The following is an 18,564-nucleotide window of genomic DNA, read 5'->3' on the forward strand; positions in this document are numbered from 1 at the left end:
CTACAAGAAATGAGAGGCATAGATAGGGTGGATAGTCAGTACGTTTCCCAGGGCAACAATAGCAAACACCAGAGGGTTATGTACAAAATTAAGGGAGGGAAGTTTAGGGGAGACATCAGGGGGTAAGTTTTTCACACAGAGGGTTGTGAGTGCCTGGAATGACTTGCCAGGGATGGTGGTGGAGGCTAAAACATTAGGGGTATTTAAGAACCTCTTGGACAGGCACATGGATGAAAGAAAAATGGAGGGTTATGGGGTAGTGTGGGTTTAGTACTTTTTTTAAAAGGATTATACGGGTCAGCACAACTTGAAGGGCTGAAGGGCCTGTACGGTGCTGTAGTGTTCTATGATTCTATGCAATAAGTTATGCAAAAGTGCAAGGCAGCAGAGGTTTGAGATAGGAGTTTTTCTTCTGCTAGATGGGACTTTAGTAATTTACCCAAAATGGCTAATAGATAATGAAAGGGAACCTGCAGGCACTTAAGAATATTTGCAATATACAAAATGTGTTTCAGTTGCACCTGTTGACCTTTTTATAGAACTTGTTTTGTGGAATTGCTAAAGTAGCTTTGTTAAATGGCCACAAAATGTTGGAGGTGGTACATGTCATAGCTATGTACTTGATGGAGATGGTGCAAATGAAATAGGCTGTTTTGGCCCAGAAGGCATTTAAGTTCATGTTGGAAATGCACTCAACCATCATTGACATTTTCCTAAGATGGAAGTAATTTCCTTTCAATAGGATTTGTAGGTTATGGTTCTGCTAAATTACATGAGTGCTAACACCCACATTTCACAATACAAATATTGCTTAACTTCAAGGTTACTTATTAGAGATGGTCATTGTCTAGCTGGCATGTAGCAAACAATATCAATATCTTACTGCATGCAGCGATAGATTGCTTCATGTAATGATCAGTTCTTTTTCTCATTATCAATCATCTGCAACCATCCTTATGATAAAAGCAGTGTAATTGATGAAGCAGGTGAAGAGGAGGTCATTCCACAACTATGAACTACTTCAATGAATTTCCAACCATTATTATCTTTTCCCTGAAGATGGAGGATTAGTGAGGAGCTCCTCTTTCCTGCACTAGATTATTAGGGTATGTTGCTTTAATAAAGGTTTTAGTGAAGTAGGAAACTTGACCTTTCCCTTCAGTTGTGCATTTACTTTCTTGCAACTTTAGAACAGAAAATAACTGAAGTTCATTCAGCTTGAGTGGCAGACCTTCCATCTCATTTTATAACTCCATTCTCTTTCGGGGTCCTGCATTAATAAATTTGCCACATTCTTAAACTTCTTAGGTAAGTTAACATTCACAGTTTTCTGTAATCAAAAATTCTATCGGTTCAGCACTCCATGAAGCAATTTCCTATCAGTCCTAAATAGCCTGAGGGCATGGCCCCTTGTCTTAAGAATCCAAAGCTCAACAACCTTACTCACAGGAGAAATTTCTTTCCATTTGATATATCTAGCTTAGTCAGAATCCTGTACATTTCAAAGTTTTTACATTATTCTGAGCTCTGTTTGGGCTTAGTCAACCCTGTCTCTTAATACAAAAATTGCATTGAGAAAAACCTTTAATACACTTGAAAGGCAAGCATCATTTTCTTGGATAAAGGATAGCAAAATTGAACATGGCACTCAAGATGTGGTTTCAAGATCCTGTAAGTTGCAGCAAGATATTCTTGCTCTTGTGCTCAAATCTTCTGTAATAAAGGCAAATATACCATTTGACTTAATAACAGCTTGCTCTACTTTTAAAGTTTGCTTTCAGTGAATCAGGTATTCAAGGATTCAGGTCTCTTTGTACACCCTCCATATGTTTAATGCTTAAATATTAGTCTTTGTGTTAAAACATTGTTCATGCAAAATTAAAGATTCAAGACATTAAAATGCATACATTTCAATGAAATAATTTTATTTAATATCACACATTTCAAAATCAAAATCAGTGATCAGCACAATTTACTGCAAGAAACTTTAGAACAAATTTTATAGACCTCAATAACGACTGATGTATAAGCTTGTCTTGCTAATACTTTAAATTGTTCAGGTAATCTTGTGGATACAGTTTAAAATACAATTTGTAAGCAAATTTCATTTTAAATAGACTATGCTGCTTTCAGTTAGAACAGACAACCAAGTTTACAGTTACACATTTAAAAACTGGTGTAAACTAGATCAGATCAAAACTGTGGACTTTCGAGAATTAGACCAAAATTTAAGTAAATACCAAGACAGTCACTTAAGGCACATGTATTCTAAATGGAGTACTATGTGGTCACTGAAAGTACTGGCTGAACAGACATTAGGCAGCAAAACCATGAAATATTAAAGACCTAATGCCAAGCCTGCTAAATGCAAAGATTAAATATTAAACCATTTGCCACTATTGTACCACAGCCATTCAGCATTGCCAACAATATTGTTTAGTGCTTACATTATAATCTCTGCTAAATTTCCATACTAAACATAAACTTCCCCTTAATTCACCCAGAAATCTTTGGTTTTCCAAGATCATTTTTGAGCAAACTCGTTGTGCTCAATGTTAGAGGCCAGAGCCCTTTTGCTCAATCTTAAACCAGGAGGCTTTCATTCCTTTGAACAATCAGACCCAAAAAATTTGCATGAAGAGAAAAATAAAATGATTGAAGTTTCACTGCATACCATAAACATAACAGGTCATTAACATTGGGTGGTGAAGCACATACATTCTTTGGCGTTAACAGTAATGGTAGTACACCAATAAGTACAAATTTAACAAAACCAGTTTCAAGAACGTAATGCATCTACCCACATGCCACTGTCCTGAAATTTCTTTTTAAAGACTGGGACAGATTTTTTTTTTCCCACTGAGTTTTATACATTCAAAAAAATTTTCAGTACACTTGCATATTAAATATGTTCAATTCTGTATTTCAAACAGATTAACAAATCACACCATGTTTTGTAGCTGAACATGTAGAAATACACTGCCATTAACATTAGCATTTCATGTAACCGGCATTAAAAGAAAAAAGCTCATGTTTAATTACTGTTTGACAAATGCCACACAGGCTGAAGTGCAATTTCCATTTTTACCTTCCCCTTTACCAAACAGAATTTGAATGTTGGCACCTAGTATGTAAAACGCGTTCCTTGTGAATATCCAAGTTTGTCCAAGTTTGGGTTGCATGCAAATTGAATCATGGGAGGTGGGCCACACATGAGAATCAATACGTCATCAGCAGGTTCTGGAAGATGTTCTTTAATCATATCAGAACTCACAAAACCTTCACTATAATCCCAGCCTAAAATAAAAACATCAAACAAACCCATGAGTGATTTCATAAAACTTATATCGCAACAGTCAGTGAGAAATGTTTGAACCATTATGTGGAAATGCATTTGTCAGGATGCTGCTTAAAGTTGAAACAAGATCAGCTGGTCTTGGTATTAAATAAAGTTTCTGGCTATCAGAGAAATTAGAAACAAGAGAAAATCTGCAGATGCTTGAAATCCAAGCAACACACACACAATGCTGGAGGAACTCAGCAGGTCAGGCAGTATTATGGAAAGGAATAAACAGTCAAAGTTTTGTGACGAGACCCTTGGTCCTGATGAAGAGCCTTGGCTCAAAACGTTGGCTATTTATTCTTTTCCATAGATACTGCCTAACCTGATGAGTCCCTCCAGCATTTGTTTGTTACTATGGAAGTTTGGATTCTACACAAAATTTCACCACTTTCTACACCACTTTCAATTTCTTTGAAAACTATTTATTCAAATTTCTCACTTTTCAACTGTTCATCCAACTTAACACCGGTGATTGAAGGATTATAGCTTAAATTTATATTAACTTGAAAATTGAAAGTTCAAGGATAATTATCAATGTATGTTACCATATACAGGTTGAGTACGCCTTAACCATAATGCTTGGGGCCAGAAGTGTTTCAGATTTTGGAATACATGTTGTGATTGACATCATCTCAAGCTCTGAATTTGTATGCTGTAAGAAGTCTTACACTTGTTCATCACACATGTACTTAATAGCAAAAATTACATACCATTAATATAATGATATATGTGCAGAGTAACAAAAGCAGCATCGGGAGAATACCTGAATATGACGTTGAACAACAAACAGCAGGTTTTCAGTCTCCACTTACAATGCCATGTTTTGATTTAAAAGTTAGTACACTATTTGTATTTTACTTTTCTTAGGCTTTATGTAAGGCATAACAAAAGATTGAATTTAATTACAGGTAAGTGTACAGGTAAACTGAAGTCATTCTATTTTTAACAAAAATGCAAACATGGGAATTTTAGGTGGAGATGAAATGTGTTTTGTTATTAACAAAAAGTGATCTTCACTTCCGAAAGATAAAAGCAGCACCACACAATAACAATTACATCAGGTCTGAGAAACTTGTGGGAGAGGGTACATCACTGCAGTTGAAGGACCTGGAAGCCAATGCCCTTGGGATGAGGAGGCATTATGCCGGATGACCTTTTTTTAAAAAAACGTTTCTTCCAGTGTTGTCTGCCTCATTATCAAGGGTTTTTGTTGTAGGATTTTTTTCTCTATAAACCAACATGATTTCTTGTTCTGTTATGAATGCACACTGCTCTAGCCCTTTAAGCCCATCACATATTTTCACCATGTCGTCTATGAACACCTTTTCTATTGTGTTAGTAATATCTTTATCTACACTATTACCATCATGATTACCTTGATTGAGAACTATTTCACCATTGGCCATCAAATGAACAACTGGACTAGCTTTTGCCTCCACCCTTCTTAAAGAGGAGAGTGACAGTTGCAATTTTCCCTCTCAGCCCCATTTTCCTGCTTCAACTCCATACCCTTTGACGCACTAATTAATCAAGAACCTATCAACCTTTGGCTTAAGTATACCCAATGACTAAATTAAATAGCCCTAGCTAAATAATTTTTCCCTCATCTGTTCTAAATGCATGTACCTCAATTCTGAGGCTGTATTGCTGGACCTAGACTCCCTCAGTATAGGAAACATCCTCTCCACATCCACTTCATCCAGACCTTTCAATATTTGATAGGTTGCAATGAGATTCCCCCCCCCCCCCCCCCGCCATTCTTCTAAACTCCTGTGACTATAGGCCTAGAGACATCAAACAGTCCTTGTACGTGTTAATCCTTTCATTCCTGGGATCATTCTCATGAACCTCTATGCTATGACTATTGACTATGCATGAAGTCCCTATCACTCACGTTGAAAAGCTGGAGAGGACAGTTAGCTCCTTCATTACGTGGATGGGCCAAGATTGCCAAGTATCATCTACTTGTATGGCAAAGGAACTCTGGAATTGCCTATCACGGGGCTGACTGAAGAGTTCAAGTGTGCCAGGGTGAGGCTTGAGATGACTCTCTCGGAATCTCGTGACAGTGTTGCCCAGGATACTGCACCCAGGACCTCATGATGCACCATCAATAACTCTTGGAGACGGGAGGCGAGCGATAGGCTTTTATTAGCAGCAAGAGACCACGACACAACATCCTGGAGACTGAAGGAAGAGCAGTGCCTCCAATCGCCTTTATACAGGGGTCTGTGGGACGAGCCACAGGAGCAGTCAGCAGAGGGGCGTGTCCAGACAGGTATATGTAGTTTACCACACCTCAACAGGGAGAAAGTGGTGTCCAGCAGAGTCAGTAAAACAGGCAAAAGCAGCACTCAGGCTTGCAGACATGTTGGATCAGGTGAAATCTAGAAGAGGGGTCCTTGGCACAGGCTCAAATTAGGCCTATTTGGAAGAGGTGACAACACAAAAGCAAAAGGCCAGCCACGGTGGTGGAAGTAGTACAGCGATAGGAGGACCAGATGAGGTATGCAAGAGCAATGTCTCAGGAAAAACAGGGACAGTGGGCAAGGTGGGAAAACACTGAGAAAAGAAAATTCGGGGGGGGGGGGGGGGGTCACGTGATGACGTAGGGTCGAGACGTTGAGATTCTGGCTCCCTCGCAAAAAGTAATGAAATAGGGTTTAAATGAAGAAGAGTTATTAAATATCTATTAGAAACTATCTGTAAGTAACTCAGGATTATCTTTTGATATGGCTCCTAAACTGAAACAAAAGAAAGTTACTACTTCGAAGACGGCGCAAATCGGCAGGGAAAAAGGCCTAGCCGCTTCGGCGAAGCCTCGGACTCAAATTGGATCTCCTTCCGACGAAGTGTATGGCATTTTTGAAGATGTGGAAAAGAAGTTGCAGCAATGTCGGCGGTCTCTAAGAGGAAACGGCAAGAACAACGCATGCGCGAAAGTATGCTTGAACAGATATCAGCAAAACTACAAACCCCAACTACGGCTGGAAGTGAACTTGGAAGTGGATCGGAAGCAGAATCAGACTCTGTGGGAAATTCAGGAGAAGAAGAGGAGAAGAAAGAAGAGATTAAAGGAGACATAAAAGATATCCTGATGTATATAACGAATGAATTAAAAGTTATAAAAACAGATATGATGAATGAATTTAAAGTTGTAAGAACAGAGATAAGAAGGATGCAGAATACACTTGATAATGTGGTGGAAAAACAAAAGAAGATGGATAATAAAGTCAAAGAGATGGAAGTAAAAATAGAAGAAAACATGGAAAGAATAGATAAGGTAGAATATGATAATCTTGCCTGGACAACAGAATGAAAATGGATGTTGGGAAAAATGGATGCACTTGAGAACTTTAGTAGACGAAATAATATTAAAATTGTTGGTCTTATGGAAGGTATAGAGGGAGAAAATCCAATAAAATTCTTTCAAAAATGGATTCCGGAAATTTTGGAAATGAAAGAAGGAAGTCAAGCAACTGAAATTGAAAGAGCGCACAGAGCTTTAAGACCAAGATCGCAACAAGATCAAAATCCGAGATCAATTTTGATAAGATGTTTAAGGTACCAAGATAAAGAAATGATCTTGAAGGCAGCTACTCAAGGTGCAAAAAAGAGAAAAGGGCCATTGACAATAGAAGGGAAACAAGTTTTTTTAAAAATCCAGACATAAGCTATGATCTGTTAAAGAGGCGGAAGGAATTTAACCCAGTGAAAAAATCTTTATGGGAAAAGGGCTATAAATTTTTATTGAGCTATCCAGCAAAATTGATAATTTTCCTGGAGGATGGAGAAAGAAGATTCTTCGTTGACTACCGGAAAGCGGAGGAATTTGTACAAGAACTACTTGATGTCCATGGAGAAGACTAAAAAATTATAGAAATGAAATGGACTAATGATGAAAACTGAAATAAGGTTGGACTTGATGGACAATTATAAGAAAAAAAAATGGTCCAGGAGTATTAATTGGGAGTAGAGACATTAATTATTATTTTTTTCTTTATTAATATATTTTCTTATTTTTTAAAAAAATGTTGCGGGGGAGCTGGAGGAGCTCCTGATCGATAGCTGCGAGTTTCGCATGTACAATCATGGCGATTGCCATGACCCGAGAAATGGGGGGGGGGGGGTAATGTTGTGTTCTTTTTATTCGCAACATTAGTGGGGGGGTATTTTGTTTTTTTTTCTTATATATTAGTTATCTTTCTTCTATTTTTCTTCTTCTTTGCCTGGATGATTGGGGAGAAACTCATAGCAACATGGAGAACTTTAAAGAATTCCCAAGGTACTATGAATTATTAATTTACTTAATTTTTTAAGTTTTAATGTTAATGGAATTAATGGACCTGTGAAAAGAATAAGAGTTTTAACATATATTAAGAAAATGAAAGGAGATGTAGCTTTTTTACAAGAAACACATTTAACAGAAACAGAACACAAGAAATTAAAGAGAAATTGGGTTGGAAACGTCATTGCAGCTTCATTTAATTCAAAATCGAGAGGAGTTGCAATTTTGGTTAATAAATTTTTACCAATTAAAATACAAAATGTAATAATTGATTCTGGGGGGAATGTGATTATACATTGTCAAATTTTCTCAGAATTATGGATTTTTATGAACATTTATGCACCAAATGAAAATGATGCAAAATTCATACAAGAAGTTTTTTTGAACTTGGCTGATGCACATGATAAAATATTAATAGGTGGAGATTTCAATTTTTGTTTAGATCCAGTTCTGGATAGATCAACTAAAGGTGCTATAAAATCAAAAGTAACAAAATTAACTATCATTAATGAAAGTTATATTGGTATATGGAGAAGAATTAATCCAAGAGAAAGAGATTATTCATTTTATTCAAACAGACATAAAACTTACTCAAGGATTGATTTTTTTTTATTATCAAAAAATATTCAAGATAGAGTGAAAAGTGTGGAATATAAAGCAAGAATATTGTCAGATCATTCCCCCTTGATAATGACAATGATAATGATGGATAAGGAGGAATCAATTTATGGAGATTTAATTCAACTCTATTAAAACATCAAGATTTTTGTGATTTTATGAAAATACAAATCTACATTCAGTTGAGGATAAAATTGTATTATGGGAAGCGATGAAAGCATATTTAAGGGGTCAGATTATAAGTTATACATCTAAAATTAAGAAGGAATACATGGCAGAAATGGATCAATTGGAAAAAGATATTATAAAGTTAGAAAAAGAATCTCAAAGATATATGACAGAAGAAAAACGAAGACAACTTGTTAATAAAAAAACTACAATATAATACACTTCAGACATATCGTACAGAGAAAGTAATTATGAGAACTAAACAGAAATATTATGAATTAGGTGAAAGATCACTTAAAATTCTTGTTTGGCAGTTGAAAACACAGAACAGGTTTCTAAAACAATAAATGCAATTAGAACAAGTGTAAATAAGGTTACTTATAAGCCTTTAGAAATTAATGAAACTTTAAAAAATTTTTATACTGAACTATATCAATCAGAATCACAAAATAAGATTGCTGAGATAGATATATTTTTATCACAAATAACCCTTCCAAAATTAAATTTGGAAGAACAGAAAGGATTAGATATGCCTTTTACATTAAAAGAGGTTGAAGAAGCTTTAGGAGCACTTCAGAGTAATAAATCCCCAGGAGAAGATGGTTTTCCTCCTGAGTTTTATAAAAAATTTAAAGATTTATTAATTCCTTCTTTTATGGAATTAATATACCAAGTGGAAAGAATGCATAAACTTCCACAATCTTTTTTAACAGCGATCATAACTGTATTGCCAAAAAAAGATAGAGACCCTTTAAAACCAACATCATATAGGCCTATTTCTTTGTTGAACACAGATTATAAAATAATAGCAAAAATTTTATCTAATAGAATATCTAAATATTTACCAAAATTAATACATATGGATCAAACAGGTTTTATTAAAAATAGACAATCAATGGATAATATAACTCGGTTACTTAGTATAATTCATTTGGCAAAAAAAAGAGAGGAAATGAGTGTGGCAGTTGCTTTCGATGCAGAAAAAGCATTTGATAGGTTGGAATGGGATTTTTTATTTAAGGTATTGGAAAAATATGAGTTAGGAAAATCTTTTATACAATGGATTAAAACTTTAAATACTAATCCTCAAGCTAAAGTAGTTACAAATGGTCAGATTTCAACACCATTTTGCTTAACGAGGTCAACTAGACAAGGCTGCCCATTATCACCTGCTTTATTTGTATTGGCAATAGAACCATTAGCAGAACTAATTAGAACAGATTCAGATATTGGGGGCTTTAGAGTTAATCAAGAAGAATATAAGATTAATTTATTTGCTGATGATGTTTTGATTTATTTAACAAACCCATTGCAATCCTTGCAAAGATTATCCTTTAGATTGGAAGAATATGGGAAAGTATCAGGTTATAAAGTAAATTGGGATAAAAGTGAAATTTTGCCCCTCACCAAAGGAAATTATAATCAATGTTGATTAGCAACTCAATTTCGATGGTCAATGAATGGGATAAAATATTTAGGTATTAGAGCTGATAATGATGTTAAAAATTTATATAAACAAAACTATTTGCCATTATTAAAAAAAATAAAAGAGGATCTTGATAAATGGATGATGTTACCAATAACATTAATAGGTAGAGTTAATGCTGTAAAAATGAATATATTTCCTAGATTGCAATATTTATTTCAAAATTTACCAATACAATTACCTCAGAAGTTTTTTCAAGAACTGAATAAATATGTAAGGAAATTTCTTTGGAAAGGTAAGATGTCAAGAATATCATTGGAAAAATTGACATGTAAATTTGATTTAGGGGGGGTTACAACTTCCAAATTTTAAGAATTATTATAAAGCAAATCAACTTAGATTTATTGCGCCTTTTTTTGATGAAGAAAAATCAGCATGGATTAAAATAGAATTAGATAAGATAGGAGAAAATATACCAGAGGATTTTATATATAAATGGGAATCCAAATGGATACGGGAAAAAAAAGAATCTCCTATATTAAGACACTTGATTGATTTATGGAATAAGGTAAATATGGACGATGAGATAAAGAAATCTTTATTAGCAAAAAGAACTTTAATTCAAAATAGGCTTATTCCTTTTACAATGGATAATAAACTTTTACATAATTGGTTCCAAAAGAGGATTAAATATATAGGTGATTGTTTTGAAGGAGGTATATTGATGTCGTTTGATCAATTAAAAAATAAATATAAAATATCAAATAATACTCTTTTCTGTTATTTTCAATTAAAAGCCTATTTACAAGAAAAGCTGGGACAAACAATGTTGATGCCAAAACCTAGTGAAGTAGAAATATTAATTCAGAATGGAAAAATTAAAAAAATTATATCTTGTATGTATAATTTGATTCAAAAGCAAACAATTAAGTTAGGAATTCATAAATCAAGACAAAAATGGGAATCTGATCTGAATGTTAAAACTGATGGAAAAAATTGGTCAAGACTATGTTTTGATAGTATGAGAAATACAATAAATGTTCGACTTAGATTAATACAATATAATTTTTTACATCAATTATATATAACACCACAGAAAATAAATAGATTTAATTTAAACATGTCTGACCAATGTTTTCGATGTGGTCAAGAAATTGGTACTTTTTTACATTCTACCTGGTCCTGTTTTAAAATTCAACCATTTTGGATAAATTTAAGACTTTTATTGGAACAAATTATTGGAGTACAACTCCCACATAGTCCATTATTATTTTTATTAGGAGACATTGAGGGGACAATACCGAAACTTAAATTGAACAAGTATCAGAAAAAATTTATAAAAATTGCATTGGCAGTAGCCAAAAAAGTTATCGCAGTTAGTTGGAAATCTGATTTATATTTAACTATGGATCATTGGAATAATGAAATACATAGTTGTATTCCATTTGAAAAAATTACGTATAACCTAAGAAACGAATATGATATATTTTTGAAAATTTGGCTCCCATACTTACAAAAGATAGGATTAAATACACAGGTCCTTTGAAGATAAAATCATAGTAATTGGGGAAAGTAAAAATAAATATTAAAATTATTTTGAACTCCATGGAGCATGTGGGGGTCCTCCGATATCCAGGCAATCTTTTTCTTCTTTCTTTTTTCCTTTCTTTAGATAAGGGTTAAGGGGGGGGAGGGTTAACATTATCTTTCTTACCATTTTATTATCACATTTATTCCTTGTAATTTCTAAAATTTAATAAATAAATTTAAAAAAAGGAAAAGAAAATTCAGCTGGAAAGACTTGTGGGAAAAGGAAGGAAGAAAGATTAGCTGTTCATGTTCTCCCAACTTCCAAAAATCTGAACTAGTGACTCGGTGAAGACCCAGCTTATTCATTCTTGGAAGTACAGCAAATCTCAAGCACATCCTCAAATATTACACCTTTAGTTCCTGCATTCATCACCTACTTTGATTCCGGTCCCGTTACATTTTAACTCATCCCACTAACTACAATCTGGCCCCATCATCTACGTGTCCTCACAGGCCTCATTAGTCATGCACCAACTGCCCCACCCTCAGCCCCGTCACTCTAGTTCCCACCCCCCTGCCAAGTTAGCTTAAACCCTCCCCCACAGCTCCAGCAAACCTGCTCATAAGTATATTGGTCCCATTCCATTGCGTTCGGGTGTAACCCATTCTTTTTGGACAGGTCATGCCTTCCCCAGAAGATCCACAAATCAGAAACCCTGCCCTGGTACTAATTCCTCAGCTACGTATTCATATGACAAATTATCATATTGTTACTCTCACTGGCACATGGCAAAGACAGCAATCCAGCGATCTCTACCATGGAAGTCCTGTTTTTCAGCTTCCTGCCTAACTCCTCACATTTTTTCTTCAGGACCCTCTCCTTTTCCTACCCATGTCATTGGTGCCAATATGTACCATGACATAGCTTCTCACACCCCCCCCCCCCTTAAGAATGCTGTTCAGCTGATCCAAAACATCCCTGATCCTGGCACCTAGGAGGCAACATACACCTGGGTGTCTCTTTCACATCCACAAAATCTGCTTTCTGCTCCTCTAACCATGGAATCCCCTATCACTTCTGCACTCCCCTCTGAGCCAGAGAGGGAGAGACCTGGGCACGCGACTTCCCCGATGGGTCACCCCTCCAACAGTATTCAAAGTGCTATACTTATTATCAAGGGGAACAGCCACAAGAGTACTCTACACTGGCTACCTATTCCCATTCCCTCTTCCAACAATCACTCAGGTCCTGCCTCCTTCAAGTTAGGGGTGACTACTTCCCCGTGGCTCCTATCTATCACTTCCTCATTCTCCTGTATGAGCTGAAGATCATCGAGCTGCAGCTCCAGTTCCTTAACACGCTCTCTGAGGAGCTGCAGCCTAGTGCAGTTTGTGGAGAAGTAGTTATCAGGGAGACTGGAGGTCTCCCCAAGTTCCCACATCTCACACAAGGAACATCCTACTACCTCCAGAACCATTCTCAGCACACTAGCTACATACCAACAGAAAAAGCTTATTAGAAACTTACTTAGTACTGCCACCTTTGCTTGCTTATGCCTGTTCAGCCAAAGCTGGAACCATTGTGAAAGACCTTTGTTAGTTTTAAGTAGCACCTTCACGCCAATGTTGACGAATCACGATTGAGATCTTCGTTTTTCACTCTGTGCAGTGTTTTACTATTTTTCATTAACTTTTGTTCATTACTTTTCACCATTCAACTTTAACAGTTTGTCTTTCTGTTTTTTCACGTCGTTGATAGTGGTCGTCCCAACACCAAACTACTGTCAAATGCTTCATACTTTGACCGCTGTCAAGTTTTTCTAACAACTTGGCTTTGTTTTATGGATAAACATACACCACTCTGCAAAACTCTTAGGCACATGTATCTGCTATGGTGCCGAAGACTTTTGCAGAGTACTACTGCTGCTGCAAAAAAAAACACATTTCATGACATATATAAATGATGATAAACCTGATCTCTTGTGGACTGAGAGTGGAGAGGGGAGAGAGTGGGAAGCAGAGAGGCATTCTGTAGTGATCAATAAACCAATTGTTTGGAATCAAATTACCTTGCTTGGTGTCTCAGGTCTGGGGCCTATGCAACCCTGCCACTTGTCCCACATTCCTCCCATGGTGCTCCACCCCCACCATTCCCAGCACCCTTTGCTCTCATATTTTACGCTCCATTTTGATAAAGCCTTAGGCACCCTAGCTTTATATACGTATCCAAGACTTTTGCACTGTACTGTAAATCCTTGCATTCTTTTCAGTTGTGGGCCATTCTGACATTTTCAACAATATTTTCAGTGCAGAGAATAAGCACAGAACTCATGGTGCAGCGGCAACTCGAATAAACCGATGCTGCTGCTGGCGACCACACAGGTGACTATTTTGTATGATGCACACTCTGATCAATCCATATTCCAAAATATTGAAAAAATGCCTTTGATCCTTTATTAGCAACCAGCAAAATCTTGAAGCAATTAAACTAGATATTAGCAAACACGAGAAAATCTGCATATGCTGGAAATTCAAACAGCAACACACACAAAATGCTGGTAGAACACAGCAGGCCAGGCAGCATCTATAGGGAGAAGCGATGTCAACGTTTCGGGCCGAGACCCTTCGTCAGGACTAACTGAAAGGAAAGATACGAAGAGATTTGAAAGTAGAGGGGGGAGGGGGAAATGCGAAATGATAGGAGAAGACCGGAGGGGGTGGGATGAAGCTAAGAGCTGGAAAGGTGATTGGCGAAAGTGATACAGAGCTGCAGAAGGGAAAGGATCATGGGACGGGAGGCCTCAGGAGAAAGAAAGGGGGGGAGCACCAGAGGGAGATGGAGAACAGGCAAACAACTAAATATGTCAGGGATGGGGTAAGAAGGGGAGGAGGGGTATTAACGGAAGTTAGAGAAGTCAATGTTCATGCCATCAGGTTGGAGGCTACCCAGCCGGTATATAAGGTGTGGTTCCTCCAACCTGAGTTTGGATTCATTTTGACAATAGAGGAGGCCATGGATAGACATATCAGAGTGGGAATGGGATGTGGAATTAAAATGTGTGGCCACTGGGAGATCCTGCTTTTTCTGGCGGACCGAGCGTAGGTGTTCCATGAAACGGTCTCCCAGTCTGCGTTGGGTCTTACCAATATATAAAAGGCCACACCGGGAGCACCGGACGCAGTATACCACACCAGCCGACTCACAGGTGAAGTGTCGCCTCACCTGGAAGGACTGTCTGGGGCCCTGAATGGTGGTGAGGGAGGAAGTGTAAGGGCAGGTGTAGCACTTGTTCCGTTTACAAGGATAAGTGCCAGGAGGGAAATTGGTGGGAAGGGATGGGGGGGACGAGTGGACAGCGATCCCTGCGAAAAGCAGAAGGGGGGAGGAAAAAATGTGTTTGGTAGTGGGATCCCGTTGGAGGTGGCGGAAGTTACGGAGAATTATATGATGGACCTGGAGGCTGGTGGGGTGGTAGGTAAGGACAAGGGGAACCCTATCCCGAGTGGGGTGGCGGGTGGATGGGGTGAGGGCAGATGTGCGGGAAATGGGAGAGATGCGTTTGAGAGCAGAGTTGATGGTGGACAAAGGGAAGCCCCTTTGCTTAAAAAAGGAAGACATCTCCTTCGTCCTGGAAAGAAAAGCCTCATCCTGAGAGCAGATGCGGTGGAGACGGAGGAATTGTGAGAAGGGGATAGCCTTTTTGCAAGAGACAGGGTGGGAAGAGGAATAGTCCAGGTATCTGTGAGAGTCTGTAGGTTTATAGTAGATATCAGTAGATAGGCCGTCTCGAGAGATGGAGACAGAAAGATCAAGAAAGGGGAGGGAGGTGTCGGAAATGGACCAGGTAAATTTGAGGGCTGGGTGAAAGTTGGAGGCAAAGTTAATGAAGTCGACGAGCTCAGCACGCGTGCAAGAGGCAGCACCAATGCAGCGAAGGAAAAGAGGGGGATGGATACCCGTATAGCCTTGGAACATGGACTGTTCCACAAAGCCAACAAAAAGGCAGGCATAACTGGGACCCATACGGGTGCCCATGGCTAAACCCTTGGTTTGGAGGAAGTGGGAGGAGCCAAAGGAGAAATTATTGAGAGTAAGAACTAATTCCGCTAGATGGAGGAGAGTGGTGGTAGAGGGGATTTGGTTAGGTCTCGAATCCAAAAAAAACCGAAGAGCTTCGAGACCATCTCGGTGGGGGATGGAGGTATATAGGGACTGGACGTCCATGGTGAAAATAAGACGGAGGGAGCCAGGGAACTTAAAATCATTGAAAAAATTCAAAGCATGAGAAGTGTCACGAACATAGGCGGGAAGAGATTGAACAAGGGGGGATAAGACAGTGTCAAGGTATGCAGAAATGAGTTCAGTGGGGCAGGAGCAAGCTGAGACAATAGGTCTACCTGGACAGGCAGGTTTGTGGATCTTGGGTAGGAGGTAGAAACGGGAAGTGTGGGGTGTGGGAACTATGAGGTTTGTGGCAGTGGATGGGAGATCCCCAGAGCTAATAAGGTTGGTGATGGTATAGGAGACAATGGCCTGGTGCTCTTTAGTGGGGTCATGATCAAGGGGTAAATAAGAGGTGTTATCAGAGAGTTGTCGCTGTGCCTTGGCCAGGTAGAGGTCAGTACGCCAGACAACAACAGCTCCCCCCTTATCAGCAGGTTTTATAGTGAGGTTGGGATTGGTGCGGAGGGAGCGGAGAGCAGAGCGTTCGGAAGGAATGAGGTTGGAATTGGAACAGGGTGTGGTGAAGTCAAGACGGTTGATGTCCCGTCGGCAATTAGCAATAAAGAGATCCAGAGCAGGTAGAAGACCAGAGCGGGGTGTCCATGAAGAGGAGGAGGGTTGAAGACGGGAGAAGGAGTCATCGGTGGGTGTAGGAGAGTCCATGCCCAAGAAGTAAGCTCGGAGACGGAGCCGGCGGAAGAAGAGTTCAGCGTCATGGCGTACGCAGAACTCACTGAGGTGTGGGCGAAGGGGGACAAAGGTGAGGCCCTTACTGAGGACAGAGCGCTCTGCCTCAGAGAGCTGAAGGTCGGAGGGAATGGTGAAGACCCGGCATTGATGAGAGATGGGATCAGAGGGGGGAGGGAGGCTGGTAGTGTCAGTGGAGAGGGAAGGGTTGGGGTGAGAGGAAGATGGAGCCTCTGAGGGCCCAGGTGCTGATGATGGGATCTGAGGGAGAGGGGATTGCAGAGTGGTGGTGGGGGAAGGGGAGACGGGAGTCGCAATCGCAGCATGTGAAGACCCGGCCTGGAGTTCAAGGCTGGAGTCGCAGTCGGTGGTTGCACAATCGCTTTGAAGCTGTCCATGTCCGTTGGAACCCGCGTTGATGGTGCTGGAGTCCGGAGTTTCAAAAACCCCTGGGTCGCTGGGGCAGCCGAGATGGACAGCCGGGGCCGGGGACGCGATACGAAGACCATGTTCTGGGGTCTGCAGATGGAAGATCTTGTGATCCTTGCAGGACGTGATAAACTCAAAGAAACGGCGATTGCACGCATGGATCCGACGGAGGATGAAATAACAGACAAGTCCATTGCAAACGGAGAAAACGGTGTCCCGGAGGCGTGGAAGGGATTGTGATAGGGATGCCAGGTACCTTCTCATGGCGGAGAGTGTTACCCTCAGAGCTCGACGAGAGAAACAACGGGAGACAGAATCAATTAAATGTGAGTACCTGGGATCCTCAGAAGGTCCAAATTGAGAAGCTCGAAAATGGATCCTGAAGCCAACTGGAGTCAGTTGGCGTCGGAGACACGTTCTAAGGAAGTATATATGGCTGTAATAGCCGGTGTGGGTCAAAATATGATCGAAAAGTTGAAGGGCCAAAGGAATTATAGATGGGGAGCAGCGAGAGAGGGTTTCACTGAACTCCCGTCGAAGAGAAGATATTACATGTACTTCAGCATCAACAAAAGAAATGACACATGGTGGTCCCTAGTCTAAACTGCCAGGAACAGACTACAAATACATAACGAAATTCATCACTGTCACCATGTCCCCCACCCACAGAACTTGTACACAACACAACACAGATGCACAGCTCCTGCACATGGTAATCATTGTGAGTAACGCACGAAGGTCTTGCTGTGATAACTGCTGAAAACAAATTTGTGCCAACAGGGCCCCACTCAGGTTACCTGAGTCACCTCTCAGAAGTGTCTCTGGTGTGCAGACACCTGCCCATCGCCTGGGAACCTTCTCAGCATATTATGGAATTTCCCATTTGTGATGTAATAGATTGCAGATTAAAATTTTGGCGATTCTAGTATGTAGAGAAATCATTATACATCAGAGCAGCATTAGGCCATTTGGCCAATTGCATCTACTCTATTCCATCAGTGGATTTATTATTCCTCTCAACCCCATTCTCCTGCCTTCTCCCAGTAACCTTTGACACCCTTACTAATCAAGAACATAAATGTTCACTTTAAATATACACAATGATTTGGCCTCCACAGCCATCTGTGGCAATGAATTCCACAGATTCACCACCTTCTGGCTAAAGAAATTCCTCAACTCTGTTCTAAAAATGTCCTTGCATTCTGAGGCTGTGCCATCTGGTCCTAGACTCCCCCACTATAGGAAACACCCTCTCCAATGTCCACTCTACCTAGGCTTTTCATTATTCAATAGGATTCAATGAGATTTCTCCCTCATTATTCTGAACTTCAGCAAGTACAGGTCCGTAGCCATCAAATGCTTTATTTAATATCTATATACATGTGGTGGGATAGATACAAACCTGAAGAAACTACTTTAAACCAATATTGAAAGGGAATTAATGGTGGATGCTTATAAATTAAATTAAAAGTTAACTACCTTCAGGAGCTTTATCCACAGTATACCACAGCCTAAAGCGATCTGGATACAGAGCTTGAAGTTCCTCCAAATCATCACGTAGCAGAATGTCTTTTTCAGTCTGATGAGAGAAAATAAAATTTAAGTGTAATTTGTAGCTACGAGGAGAGACAAGCTGAAGTGTTTATCCCCAAAGGAACAAAATAGCCTGAAGTTCAGTCTAGACTATTTTATTTTTAGAGCACTGTGAACTGCAAACCTTTTTAAGTAACAATGATCTATTCTTTCAACTGTTGCCATAGTTTCATCACAGAGTGGGAAGTGGAAAGACTGAAGATGACAATTCACCCCCCCCGACCATATTTAGCAATTTTTAAAAAAATGATGTTTGC

At 39.2% G+C, this 18,564-nt stretch overlaps 1 protein-coding gene across 2 annotated transcripts in view; it reads right to left on the reverse strand.

The window, feature by feature from the left end:
* Positions 1 to 1,904: 1,904 nt before the first annotated feature.
* Positions 1,905 to 18,564, reverse strand: part of LOC140717114 (NADH-cytochrome b5 reductase 1-like) — a 46,973-nt gene continuing 30,313 nt past the window's right edge. For both annotated transcript variants that reach the window (XM_073030351.1, XM_073030352.1), the window contains exons 8-9: positions 18,194 to 18,293; positions 1,905 to 3,297 (exon numbers count right to left, since the gene is read on the reverse strand). In XM_073030351.1, coding sequence (XP_072886452.1) covers positions 3,125 to 3,297; positions 18,194 to 18,293 — 273 coding nt within the window. In that variant the 3' untranslated portion in view covers positions 1,905 to 3,124. The remainder of the gene's footprint in view (positions 3,298 to 18,193; positions 18,294 to 18,564) is intronic.

This window comes from Hemitrygon akajei, chromosome 27 (assembly GCF_048418815.1).
Source record: "Hemitrygon akajei chromosome 27, sHemAka1.3, whole genome shotgun sequence".
Taxonomy (NCBI): domain Eukaryota; kingdom Metazoa; phylum Chordata; class Chondrichthyes; order Myliobatiformes; family Dasyatidae; genus Hemitrygon; species Hemitrygon akajei.